Source organism: Nansenia antarctica (genome assembly GCF_963989245.1).
Source record: "Nansenia antarctica genome assembly, chromosome: 8".
Taxonomy (NCBI): domain Eukaryota; kingdom Metazoa; phylum Chordata; class Actinopteri; order Argentiniformes; family Microstomatidae; genus Nansenia; species Nansenia antarctica.
Window position 1 is genome coordinate 48,399,809 of NC_137678.1, and position 13,688 is coordinate 48,413,496.

Here is a 13,688-nt window from a genome sequence, read left to right on the forward strand (position 1 = left end):
GATTGAGCACACAGGGTGACCCCACTAGTAGTAGCGATGCTCTAGTTCTGTCCAGTTCTGTCCGTGAGTGTGGATTACAATTCTGAAACTTGGTCTGTGTTTGGTCTGTGGTGGTTGATATTTCTCAGATGCATTAATATGCTTGCCTTGCTGTGGGATCATGTGATGTTATAAGGGATTGGGACAGTCAGATTGTGCCTGGAAAATCAATAACTGTCATTTATGCAGTGATAAAGCAGATACCTTTGATAGCTCCATCTCTAGGTTTACACCATTACTGAGATTTTCCCAGGAGACCATAGCTCCGTGGTCTGAACTGTACCTGCAGTCTCCTGAAAAATAGATAGAAGGAGAGACATGTGGAGAGTTATGAGGAAGACTGACGGAGAGAGGGAGCTGGCCATCTGGGGAAATTAAGTAAAAAACTACGGCCCAAATTACACTGGAAGCGTCAACCTCGCCTTACCTCAGCGGCGTGTGAGTTTCATTTAGGCGCCCATGCTAATGGTCTAGAGCTCTCACGTGCACCTCATGCTGGCTCCTCCGACTCGCTTGCTATAGAGTCGGAGTCTCGCCTATTTTTCACGTGTGAGGCCGACGTGAAAATTATCTTAACCAGCAACATAGACTACAGTTTCAATGTCTACATCTAAATATGTCTAACTTTTTTTTAAATCAATACATTCGCTATCTGTTTCAAAGCAGAAACCCCAGGTAGACTATAATCATATTATGTTAATAAGTTAAAAGAACATCATGCCCCATGAAGGGCAGTATTTTTCCAGTGATTTCTCCCTCTCTCTCTGTGTTCGGTAGTTTGGTTATTCTCTTGCCACGGCAACATTGTGACAGTATACATTTCCATCTTGCTTATGTTGAGATCGAAGTCGCATGAAATGACATGTCGTTGGCACGATCGCAAAATATTAAAACCAATAACATTCCTGTGGAAATGGACATGCTCTGAATAATTTGTCCACTACTCTTTCTACCGTTCTCTCTCTTGCTCACACACACATACACACTTTCTCTTTGCTTCTCACTGTGTTTCCCTGTCTGTGTGTGCATGACTGCATTTTGCTTATAACCATTGCACTTTTTGAATCGCTCATTAAGGATGGATGACAGTAGAGACTGAACCCAGAACTATTCATAGTGAAATAGTTTGGACTATTGTAACGGTCTCCTTTCTGGTCTTCCGAAGAAAGCGATTGGCCAGCTGCAATGAGTCACAGCGAGAGTTTTAACCAAAACAAGCAGACAAGCTCATATAACTCCTATTTTAGAGACTCTACACTGGCTTCCTGTTAAGTTCAGGATAGATTTCAAGATCCTTCTGCTTGTTTATAGAGCTCTCACTGGCACAGCACCAGAATATCTGAAAGAGCTTTTGCTAGCATATCAGCCCAATAGAGCTCTCAGGTCTTCTGATGGTGGTTCTCTGTGTACCACATGTACAAAAGAAGAGATTTGGTCAATCTGAATGTACAAAGATAGGCCTGGCTGTAGCAGCTACGCATTAGAGGCGTAACAAAAAACATGGGCAGTAGGGAAGACAGAAAGTTCTGCAAAATTCTGCCACGCACACACAGCTAACGCAGCCAGTGTAATTTGGGCATAACAAGGTGCAAGGCATTTGTATTTTGAGTGGACAATCTAACCAGACAGATTAACCTAAACTGATTCTCTTATCCTTGAAAAGTAGTTAGATAAGTAGTCAATTGCACTTGGAAAAGACTGCAAAATGAAGCTTAACTGATTAAGTTAAGGCAACGTATTTAGAAGTGTGCCCCACCTTGAAGGAAGTCAGAGAGCAAGCTCAACCGCGCCTGAATGGGCTGGTCCAGGCAGGACTGAGGGGTCTCCACTCCCTTCCTGTTAGGGAGAAAGCTATCAATAAAGACAAGCAAAACACACAAGATCATCTGCACAAAAAGACCCAGATACATGGCTGACTGCTGTGCAGATACATCAGAGAGAATGGAAGCCACACACATCCCCCCCAAAACACACATACTGTGTAGAAATGTCTACCCTACACATAGGGTGCAGAAACTTGGGCACCCCTGGTTTTAATGTCTGTTACAATTAATCTCCAAGTGATTGAAAGCAAACCTGAAAGTTAAACATGACACCTTTCCGCACATTTTAAAGAAAGGTTTCTTTTTATTTCAATGTTTTGTTTTTCTCATTTCTCATTTTTTAAAAAGGAAAAGGGCCCTGTGCAAAGGTTTGGGAACCCTTTTGGATTATTCTTTGTTACCTTTTGAGAAGATGATTACTAAGGCCCAGACCAAGGTGATTCAGTCGTTAGGGCTTCAATGAGTCAGGTGAATATAATTCCAGGGTTGAACTATATATTCTGAAGTAACTCCATGCCTTCTAAAGCCTGACTGTGGTGGCTGTTGTGTCTGGAGTTAAAAACCATGGGTTCCTCTTAACAGTTGTCCAAGGATATCAGAATGAAGAGACAGTTCACTTCCACCATCAAGGAGAAGGCTACAAAAAACTCTCGCAACGTTTCAAACTACCCATTTCCACTGTCAGAAACATCATGAGAAAATGGAAAATAAATGGAACAATTGAAGTCACGGCAAGATTTGGAAGAAGGTTTTCCATAGCTGGACAGGTGCGTGAGACAAGATGGCCGCAGCGTGATATCCTCTCTCGTAAGCCCCGAAAAATAATGATTAAAACTCGGAAATAGTAGACCAAACAAGAATGTGAAATAATAGCCTAACAAGGAATGAATCTACGCTCTGGAGAAACAACAAAACCTGACAATCTACTGCTTAAAAATAATAAACACAGAGCGAACGCCGAATTGTAAGGCGATCAACTTCTCCAGAATCGATTTAAGCCGTCAACCAGCCCGCTACGACCACGGGAAGTCATGTTAAAAGTGAAGTTAAACACATGAAACTGAGCTAAGCTAAACATCGCTAATCGCCATTTCTCCCTCCTGGGCTTAAAGTGACAAGCGCCCTTTTCTCATCTCAAGCTTCATTAGCTTCATTAGCTTCATTAGCTTCATTAGCTCACCACATCTACACATTTGGAGGTCCAGAGGAAGGAGCAGGTGGACGGTCTGGAGTGGCAGATGGAGGTCCAGAGGAAGGAAGAAGAGAAGAAGTCATGTTCTATATCGTGGAGCTCCGCCCCATAGGGGAGCTCTGCTCCTATTGGTTTACCCGCTACCTAAAGTAGCCAATGACTGAATTTTTCAATGCCTGCGCCCGCCTGGGGTGCTATATAAAGGGGTGTACTTCGCTACCTCATTCTCCCAAAAAGTTCAGCACGGGTTTATATCTGAAGACTGAGAAGGACGACTACTAAGACTGGAGAACCCGCCAGACTTTTCCCTTCAAGATATGGATCGTCCGCCGCCTATGGAGAAGTTCCTCCGGGACGCCTGCCGCTGCGACTTCCGAGCAGCGGAGGAGACTTTTCCCTTCAGCGATGGATCGTCCGCCGCCGACCACGAAGAAGTTCCTCCGGGACACCTGCCGCTGCGATTTCCTAGCAGCGGAGGACAAGCACGACTTCTGCCACGTCTGCCTCGGCCCCGAACATGCCGAGGCGGCGTTGGTCGCCTCCCCCAGCTGCCTCCCCTTCCACCTCCTTTCCGTCGCGGAAAGGCGAAAGGGGATGGCCTGGATCAAGGAGAGCGTTTTTCCCCTGGCGGGCGCTATCTCGGGGATGCTATCCGACTCGAATAGCTCTGCCGATGATGCGTCCGGACAGGCCCCAGAGCGGCGTTCTGGGCAGGCACCTCCCCAAGTAGGGATGGTCCCGCCCGCTCAGCCGGCCCTGACACCACGCCGCCCTCACCCAGCTGAGTGGTCGGTGCCGGTGTCAGAATCAGAAAGCTCTGATGAGCTCGGTGCGCAGGCGGCGGCGAATAACATCGCCGTGTTTAACGCCGCCATTGCGAAGATCACCACAGACCGACCCAACGGTCTGTCTGCAGCGGAGGCGGAGTTTCTGAGCAAACTCAGTGCCGCGACGACACGAGGCGTTATTACATCAAAAACCCCTCCATGTCTATCAAGACCTGGCCCAGCTCATGAGCGTGCGGCCGGTTCTTTGATTATCAGGCATAATAAACCTGCGTCAATAAAGAGCATTGTTACACATAACAAACACTCTTTACAGACGGTAAGTCAGACGGTAAATCCCTAAGGAGGATTTCCCATGGTATCTACCGGAGCGGAGACCCACCTGCCTTGTCAGAGTGTGGTCGAATCGCTACCGGTTAGAAACGAAGCGGAGACTAGCCCAGCTTACCGGCGTGTGGCCAGCTCTCTGCCTAGCGGACTTACCCCTATCACGACACGAGGCGGTATTTACATCAAAAACCCCTCCATGTCTATTCAAGACCTGGCCCAGCTCATGAGCGTGCGGCCGGTGCTTTAATTATCAGGCATAATAAACCTGCGTCAATAAAGAGCATTGTTTCACATAACAAACACTCTTTACAGACGGTAAGTCAGACGGTAAATCCCTAAGGAGGATTTTCCATGGTATCTACCGGAGCGGAGACCCACCTGCCTTGTCAGAGTGTGGTCGAATCGCTACCAGTTAGAAACGAAGCGGAGACTAGCCCAGCTTACCGGCGTGTGGCCAGCTCTCTGCCTAGCAGACTTACCCCTATCACGACACGAGGCGGTATTTACATCAAAAACCCCTCCATGTCTATTCAAGACCTGGCCCAGCTCATGAGCGTGCGGCCGGTTCTTTGATTATCAGGCATAATAAACCTGCGTCAATAAAGAGCATTGTTACACATAACAAACACTCTTTACAGACGGTAAGTCAGACGGTAAATCCCTAAGGAGGATTTTCCATGGTATCTACCGGAGCGGAGACCCACCTGCCTTGTCAGAGTGTGGTCGAATCGCTACCAGTTAGAAACGAAGCGGAGACTAGCCCAGCTTACCGGCGTGTGGCCAGCTCTCTGCCTAGCGGACTTACCCCTATCACGACACGAGGCGTTATTTACATCAAAAACCCCTCCATGTCTATCAAGACCTGGCCCAGCTCATGAGCGTGCGGCCGGTTCTTTGATTATCAGGCATAATAAACCTGCGTCAATAAAGAGCATTGTTACACATAACAAACACTCTTTACAGACGGCAGCCCATCCCTTTTCGAAATGACCCCACCTTGGGCTGTGCCATCTCCTCGGTGGGCAGCGGCGGCTGGGGTCATACAGAAATTCAAGTTTTTTCTGTCGACTGCACCACAACAGACGGCCCAGCCGCTGTCGTTGCTTTATGCAGAATGACTAGAAGGGACAGGTATTCTGTCGGGCTGGCTTGACAGGACATTGAGGAAAGGATATGCACTACAGTTCATTCAGCCTCCTCCGCCCTTCAGGGGCGTGAGAGAGACTGTTTTTTGTCCTGCCCGATAAAGACACGTGCGCTCCGGGAGGAGATTACGAATCTCCTAACAAAGGGCGCAGTGACATTGGTTCCGAGGGACCAGTGGGACATGAGATGGTACTCCCCCGTATTTCCTTGTCCCAAAGAATTCGGGAGACATGAGACCCATACTAGATTTCAGGGTCCTCAACGAGAGAGTGGCGAAACGCCCCTTTCGTAGATACCTGAGGGTCGCGTATTTCGTGTGCCAATCACAGAGTGGCACAGGAAATTCCTACGTTTTGTTTTCCAAGGGAAGGTTTACGAGTACACGCGCCTGCCCTTCGGGTACGCGCTTGCTCCTCGTTTTTTCTCCAAATGCGTGCAGACAGCGCTCGAACCACTGAGGCGTAACGAGATACGCATAATATGCGGATCTCGACGACCTACTGGTCTTGGCCCAATGCCCAAATCGAGCCATTCGGGACGCAACCTCACTGGTGCAGCGCCTCACTCAGCTGGGGTTAGCTGTAAACTGGACAGAGAGTGCTCCGTGGCCGGCTCAACAGTTTTCCTATCTAGGCATTCAGTTGGATACTGCCGAGATGAGGGCCAGTTTATCGGCACCACGGAGAGCGACACTGACGTCAGCTCCCTGGGTGTGTCGAGTGACAAATACAATCACCGCTCTGTCAAGGATGTCCTTACTAGGACTGAGGTCTGCAGCCCATGTAGTGGTCCCCTTAGGCCTGTTACACATGCGCAGACTGCAGAGGCGGTTCGCACGACTGCGACGGGTTCCAGTGAGAACGCCGTCGCAAGTTGATTGTAATACAGAGATCGGTCAAAACCGACCTGAGCTACTGGAGAGACCCGCGCGTCATCGCGCGCGGAGTCGCCTGAGTTCGCTGAAAGCTCTCCACATTCCAGGTCTGCTCAACGAAGGAGCAGATCTGTTATCACGGGGAGGCCCGAGGGACGACGACTGGAGGTTAGCACCCTCCATTGTGTCGCTGATTTGGGCACGGTTCGGGCAAGCAGAAGTGGTTCTGTTTGCGTCACGGACGAATGCGCAGTGTCGCCTTTGGTTCTTCCTGCGCGAACAGGACAACCCGCCATTGGGAGTCGATACATTCGCACACCACCCATGGCCGAGGGTCCTGTTATACGCGTTCCCACCCCTGACATCTATCCTCCCACTGTTGGCACGAGTGAGGTCAGAGAGGCTAGAGTTAATTCTTGTAGCCCCGGACCGTCCCGGAGCCCCGTGGTTTCCGGAACTGATGGAGATGTTGGTAGAGGGCCCATGGCCCATACCTCATCGACAAGATGCACTCTCTCAAGCCAGAGGCTTGGTGAGGGGGCCGCCTATGATGGGGGGCCCCCTCATGGCCTGGTTACTGAGAGGGATTTGTTAGAACGCAGGGGTCTGACAGACGCGGTCATTCAGACCATTCAGAGTGCGCGCGCGCAATCCACTGCAAAGGGATATGCGGCGCGCTGGCGAGTGTTTACACAGTGTGAGGGACAGGACGTTGACCCAGTCTGCTGTCGGGTCGAAACGTTCTTGTGCTTCTTACAGTCGCTGTTTGACAAGGGATTGGCGGCGAGAACTATTAAAGTTTACGCGGCTGCCATCTCAGCTTGTCATGAGGGTTTTGCGACAACGACACTGTTCAGTCATTCGCTGGTTAAGCGTTTTTTGACTGGAGTGTGTATGCTTAGACGCCCTCATAGGACTCTAATGCCAAAATGGGACCTGTCGATTGGGCTAGAGGCGCTGTGCGTGCCCCATTCGAACCCATTGACACTGTGTCGTTGCGTTTATTGTCTCTCAAGACGAGTCAGCTCCTCGCCTTGACTACGGCTAAGCGAGTGAGTGATTTATGTGCTCTCTCGACACGGGCAGATTGTTTGATCATATCTGATGACAAAACAAAAGCTGTGTTACGCCCTAACCCGGCTTTTATCCCTAGGGTTAATCGTGGGTTTAGGGTTCAGAGCTGTGCTCTGAGCGCCTTTTTTCCTCCTCCTCACGACGGAGAGAGGGAGAGGCGTTTACATTGTCTATGTCCGGTGCGCGCGTTGGCACAATATGTGAAGCGCACGGCAGGACTGAGATCTTCTCCCCAGCTTCTGATCTGCTACGGCGGACAGAAAGCCGGGGCACCACTCTCGAAGCAGAGGCTGTCCCATTGGATTTGCGAGGCTATTAGCCTCGCATACGAATCGAAGGGGCAGCCCGTGCCGACTGGCATTCGGGCTCATTCCACCAGGGGCATGGCCACATCAGTGGCCATTCTCAGGGGAGTGGGAGTGGAGGAGATATGTGAGGCGGCGTCTTGGTCGTCGCCATCACTTTTTGTACGGTATTACTTGAAAGATATTCTTCCTCATCCTTTTCTCATTCTGTCCTCAGTTTTGCTGATGACTGATGTAGTGGGAAGGCACTTGGATTACCCTGGTCATGGGGATTCTATTCAAGTGTTGTCAGGATGAATACGGATGTGCCTGGGGAGGGGACCCTCCTCCAGGACATGTTCCGTTAGATCAACAACCCTACGTGCTCACGTAAGGGTTAGATCAGTGATATTTCTTCCGCATCCTTTTCTCATTCTGTCCTCAGTTTTGCTGATGACTGATGTAGTGGGGAAAGCACTTGGATCACCCTGGTTGGGGATTCTATTCAAGTGCTGTCAGGATGATTACGGATGTGCCTGGGGAGGGGACCCTCCTCCAGGACATGTTCCGTTAGATCTACAACCCTACGTGCTCACGTAAGGGTTAGGTCAGTGATATTCTTCCTCAATCCTTTCTCATTCTGTCCTCAGTTTTGCTGATGACTGATGTTGTGGGAAGGGCACTTGGATTACCCTGGTCATGGGGATTCTATTCAAGTGCTGTCAGGATGAATACGGATGTGCCTGGGGAGGGGACCCTCCTCCAGGACATGTCTGTTAGATCAACAACCCAACGTAAGGGTTAGGTAAGTGATATTTCTTCCTCATCCTTTTCTCACTCTGTCCTCAGTTTGCTGAGGACTGATGTAGTGGGGATGGCACTTGGATTACCCAGGTTGGGGATGCTATTCAAGTGCTGTCAGGATGATTACGGATGTGCCTGGGGAGGGGACCCTCCTCCAGGACATGTTCCGTTAGATCTACAACCCTGCGTGCTCACGTAAGGGCTAGATCAGTGGAGCAGACTCGTGTGGGTTGGGCCAACTTTTTAAGGTTGTCTTGAACCAACATCAGTGGTCAGCTCCGGGTGCCGCTGGGATTGTTTTACGGATTAATAGTCTCAGTGGGGGTACATTTGGCCTCGTTCGCTCCGCCTAAACCAATAGGAGCAGAGCTCCCCTATGGGGCGGAGCTCCACGATATAGAACGATAGTTATGGAGATAGACTCCAGTTCTATGAGTGGAGCGGAGCCCCATAGGGCTGCTGGCCCACTTCGACTCGTTCAAACCCGGCTGTTTTTGTATGTTTGGGAGAATGAGGTAGCGAAGTACACCCCTTTATATAGCACCCCAGGCGGGCGCAGGCATTGAAAAATTCAGTCATTGGCTACTTTAGGTAGCGGGTAAACCAATAGGAGCAGAGCTCCCCTATGGGGCTCCGCTCCACTCATAGAACTGGAGTCTATCTCCATAACTATCGTTACCTATCTGTCACAGAGACTTGTGGGGATTGCCTGAAATACCACTAGTTTATTACCAAAAAATAAAGAAGATTATTTTTCATTGTAATTTGTGGATTACATGATTTCCATGTATACAATGAGCCCGTTCTCCGATTTCTACCTCTCTATGGTGATCCCGGTATCACAACAGAAGGGTTGTTGATTACGAATTAAAGGCTAAAGATGATTTATACCACCACTGTACTCAACAACCCCTCTGTTGTTTTATCTATGTTCTTGTGAGAACGGGAGGACTCAGAGCGCAAGAACGCATTTTGGAACCCAGATACATATGGAAGCATATAGCTGACCTAATTCAAATGCTAATGCAATATGAGATTGCAATTGCATGTTCCACTTTTGCATGCATTCTTTCAGACAATATTCAAATGCAATTCTAATGATTTGCATTTTCATTTTCATGTACCCGATGTGCACATTCGCTGTCAATATTAAAATTATAATGCAAAGCCATTTGACATTTAATTTCCAAAGTCATGCGCTGCTTTGTAGCTGACAAAATTAAAAAGTTCATTCTAATGTGCAAATGATTTTGCAAAATAGCATATTCATTTGCCACTTTTGCCTGCGTTATTTGAGTCAATATTCAAATTGTAATGCAATAATGTGATACGCAATTGCATTTACATGTTCTAGGATAGGAAACACATCCGCTTTACAGCTGACAAAATTCAAACTCTCTATGCAATTCAAACGCATCCGGGTACTTTGCTCTCCCGTCATGTCCACGCCCCTTTTTGGGTGGTAGCAGTGGAGAAGTTTGACTGGCGGTCAATGGAAATTTCTGGTCTTTGCTACTTTAATCAGATAAAATAAGAAAACCGTAGTGCTTTTTAGATATTAGGAGCCCAAATCCGATGGCCAGTTAGGCAAACTATTATAGTGTAACGGACTGAGTTCTAGTGGGTTAACGTTACTGTAGCTTTTAGAGTGGTTGTTGTTGGATGACGTTAATCCGGGGGAGGGAGGGTTCTGGGGCGGGGAGCGGAAGAGGAGGGTTTGAGGGAGAGAGCGGGAGAGTGAGACGAGAGAGTGGAGTGCTGGGTTTGTTTATGATTTAGTGTGATATTGAGAGAGATATAACTTGTTAACAGAGAATAAAGCTGGTAATCAAGAACCCTCCGTTTGATCTGTGACAACGCTACACTGGTGTCTGAAGAAAAAGAAAAGAAAAAAGAGAGACACGAAGCTACGAGGGAAGTACGCCTACAACCGCTAACGCAAGCTAGCCTGACGCACTCGCCCTTCCCCGACTGAGTCATGCTGCCCGGCGGTGCGGACAAGATCAAGCGGGAGGAGGAAGACAGCGCGTGGGGTCGATACACGGCAGCATGGCAGGCGGAACGCCGTGAGCGGAGCCAGCACGAGACGACCGAGGTGGCGGAGCACAGAGAGCGGGTGAGAAGAATGACGGCTCAAATGGCTACCGAGGCCGGATTTCAACCAGCTGCGCACAACATGGACAGACGTGCGGCGCGCAGAGGGCCACGGGCACGGAGCGATGACGTCAACATTGCTCCCCTCTCAGTGAAGACACCCAGGTATGATGGCAAGGCTGATTGGGAGGCTTTTCATGCACAATTCGAACTGTTATCCAGGGCTAACAATTGGTCCAAAGAAATTAAGGCGCTACAGCTTGCAATGTGCCTTGTTTCTGTTGGACTCCCAGGAGGTCTCCTTCACACTTAATTTTTTTTCTCTTGGCAGGGGCTAACATAGGCCCTGTGGTTTCACTCTTGCCCCTCTTTCTCTTCCCAGGGCTGGGTTCAAAGAGGATCTGAACCTTAGTCTTTGAGGGCAAGTTGAGCAAAAGAGGCCTTTGTGGGTTGTTAACTGGAGAAAAGTAGTCCTCAAACGCTCCATCATCTTCATTGGGACAGGAAGAAGCATTCACTGAGCCCCTTGAGAGAGCAAAGGACCGTGCGGACAGAGATGCAGAAATACTACAAGCATCTTTATTTGTGGTTGATTTTGATTTACTTTCTATGGGGGACTGCACTGTATGTTTTTTGTTGACTGATGGTAATCCTTTTGAGAGAGCAAAGGACCGTGCGGACAGAGATGCAGAAATACTACAAGCATCTTTATTTGTGGTTGATTTACTTTCTATGGGGGACTGCACTGTATGTTTTTTGTTGACTGATGGTAATCCTTTTGCTTTGTTACTTCTGCTTGATCGTCTTGAGTTTCCTGGAACAGCCATGTCAAAGGTAAACACACTCTTGCTACCATCAGGACTCTCTGAAGAAATTTGTTTCTTGACTCCAGCTCTTTTGATTTTGGTCAACCTTGGCTTTTTGTCTTGTTTTATGCCTTCGTCTTCAGCTGATAAAGCAGGGAAAGGAATTGGATCTAATGATTTTGGTCTCGACACATCACTGCAAGGTGACAACCACTGGTCGTTCTTGTGCAGGGATTTTCCAGGACAGTTGTCACTAGTGTCTTCTTGTTGCTTCTTTCCATCTTTCCTCTTTGAGCAAGGCTGAGCACCAACATATGGGTCATCAGAATCCGTATCTGCATGGACAAAATATGAGAATAAGTGAAGTAATATAGGTTAATTCTAACCAGTCATTTTAATCAATCATCAAACTCATCTCCCATTAGGTAAGTATTACAGATTAGACCAAGAACAATCCAAAGCAGAGAATCAACAAAGGATTCCCAAGTCCTTACCCAGCTGGGAGATGTGTGATGGTGTATTCCCAAGAGAAGGCTCGAGTTCAGGTGATAATCTGGACTCTGCCATCTCTGAAGCTGAGAGAATGCATTGATTAGAGTCACAGCAAGCAAACAGATTTCAGCCCCAGCACGGTGAGCAGCAGCAGCAACAGCAGCACCACAGGCTGGGACCAGCTCAGCAAAACCAACCTGTACATCCGCGGGTTGCCCCCGGCAACCACCGACCTGGATCTAGTCAAACTCTGCCAGCCGTATGGCAAGATCGTATCGGCTAAGGCCATCCTTGATAAGACAACAAATAAATGTAAAGGCTATGGGTTTGTGGACTTTGACAGTCCAGCAGCAGCCCTGAAGGCAGTCCATGCCCTGAAGACGAGTGGAATAGTGAGTCCGTCGAGGTCGCCAGCTTGTAAGGTAACGTCTCTATGACCATATAAGGACAGACAGCAAGGTAACGTCTCTATGACCATAATATTATATTATAAGGACAGAAGACTTCCGACAGGGCCGTTTTGAGCAGCGCCGGTATCTCCACATTGGTGAAAACGCAGAAATATCCATCTCACAGCCCAGCTACCATGTCTGAAGCCAAGTCCACAGAGTCCCTGGGTTCACAGCAGGGTCCAGAGATGGTGGCAGTGAAGTTGGAGGACTGCAGTCAACCACTGGAACATAATGTGTTAGTGAAAGAGGAAGAAGAAATGATGGTGGCTGGAAGAGAGGAATAGGAGGAAAAAGCTATGATGGTGAAAGAAGAAATAGAAGAGGAAGTGGAGGAGAAAGATTGCCCCCGGCAACCACCGACCTGGATCTAGTCAAACTCTGCCAGCCGTATGGCAAGATCGTATCGGCTAAGGCCATCCTTGATAAGACAACAAATAAATGTAAAGGCTATGGGTTTGTGGACTTTGACAGTCCAGCAGCAGCCCTGAAGGCAGTCCATGCCCTGAAGACGAGTGGAATACAAGCTCAGATGGCTAAGCAGCAGGAGCAGGACCCTACCAACCTCTACATCTCCAACCTGCCCCTGTCAGTGGACGAGCAGGAGCTGGAGAGCCTGCTGAGGCCCTTCGGCCAGGTCATCTCCACCCGCGTCCTCAGGGACTACAGTGGGAACAGCAGAGGGGTGGGCTTCGCCAGGATGGAGTCCACAGAGAAGTGCAACGCAGTGATCTCCCACTTCAATGGGAAGTTTATCAAGATGGTGCCAGGAACTTTGGCGCCCCCTGAGCCCCTGCTCTGTAAGTTTGCTGATGGTCAGAGGAAGAGGCACAGTCACAGTCCGTTTGTCCCCAACGGACGGACATGGCCCAGGGAGGCGGAGCTGCGACTGGGTGGGATGACTCTGGCCTATGATCCATCCTCAGCCGCTATGCAGAATGGGTATTACGCGTCTCCGTACACCCTGACTAACAGGATGATGGCTCAGACGGCCATGTCTCCTTATATGTCTCCTGTCTCCTGTCTCCACCTACCAGGTGCAGAATCATTCTTGGATGGCCCATCAGCCTTACATTATGCAACACCCGGCAGCTGTGATGTCGCCCTCTGTGGACCACACCATGTCAATGCAGCCTACCGCCATGATGACACAGCAGATGGGCCATCTCTCACTGGGGAAGTGAGAGATGGCCCAACATGGGCGGGACGTGGGGGACTACTGCCGCCGCTGTGACAGCTGCACAGCACGTAAAGGCCCCACGGGCACATCTCACGCCCAACTCCAACAGTTTCCCACAGGCTGTCCCATGGAGAGAGTGGGGATTGACGTGCTAGGGCCGTTTCCTCGCTCAGACAAAGGAAACCGCTACATCCTCACTGCCATGGATTATTTCACAAAGTGGCCGGAGGCGTACTGCCTGCCGGACCAAGAAGCAGAGACAATAGTGGATGCACTGGTGGAGGGGATGTTCAGCAGACTGGGGGTCCCTGAGGTC

The 13,688-nt window shown here is 49.2% G+C and overlaps 1 protein-coding gene and 1 pseudogene across 2 annotated transcripts in view; one reads left to right on the plus strand and one right to left on the minus strand.

Annotated features, from left to right (window-relative positions):
* LOC308164333 (putative ATP-dependent RNA helicase TDRD12) overlaps positions 1 to 10,331 on the minus strand; it is a gene marked incomplete at both ends in the record, with an annotated part of 27,939 nt that extends 17,608 nt beyond the window's left edge. Inside the window, one exon of the mRNA XM_080538449.1 lies at positions 10,305 to 10,331. Coding sequence (XP_080394575.1) covers positions 10,305 to 10,331 — 27 coding nt within the window. The remainder of the gene's footprint in view (positions 1 to 10,304) is intronic.
* On the plus strand, positions 10,330 to 13,376 carry LOC308164334 (RNA-binding motif, single-stranded-interacting protein 1-like; annotated as a pseudogene). The gene is made up of 3 exons: positions 10,330 to 10,467; positions 11,848 to 12,165; positions 12,725 to 13,376. The product of its transcript is annotated as an RNA-binding motif, single-stranded-interacting protein 1-like (transcript).
* Positions 13,377 to 13,688: the final 312 nt, after the last annotated feature.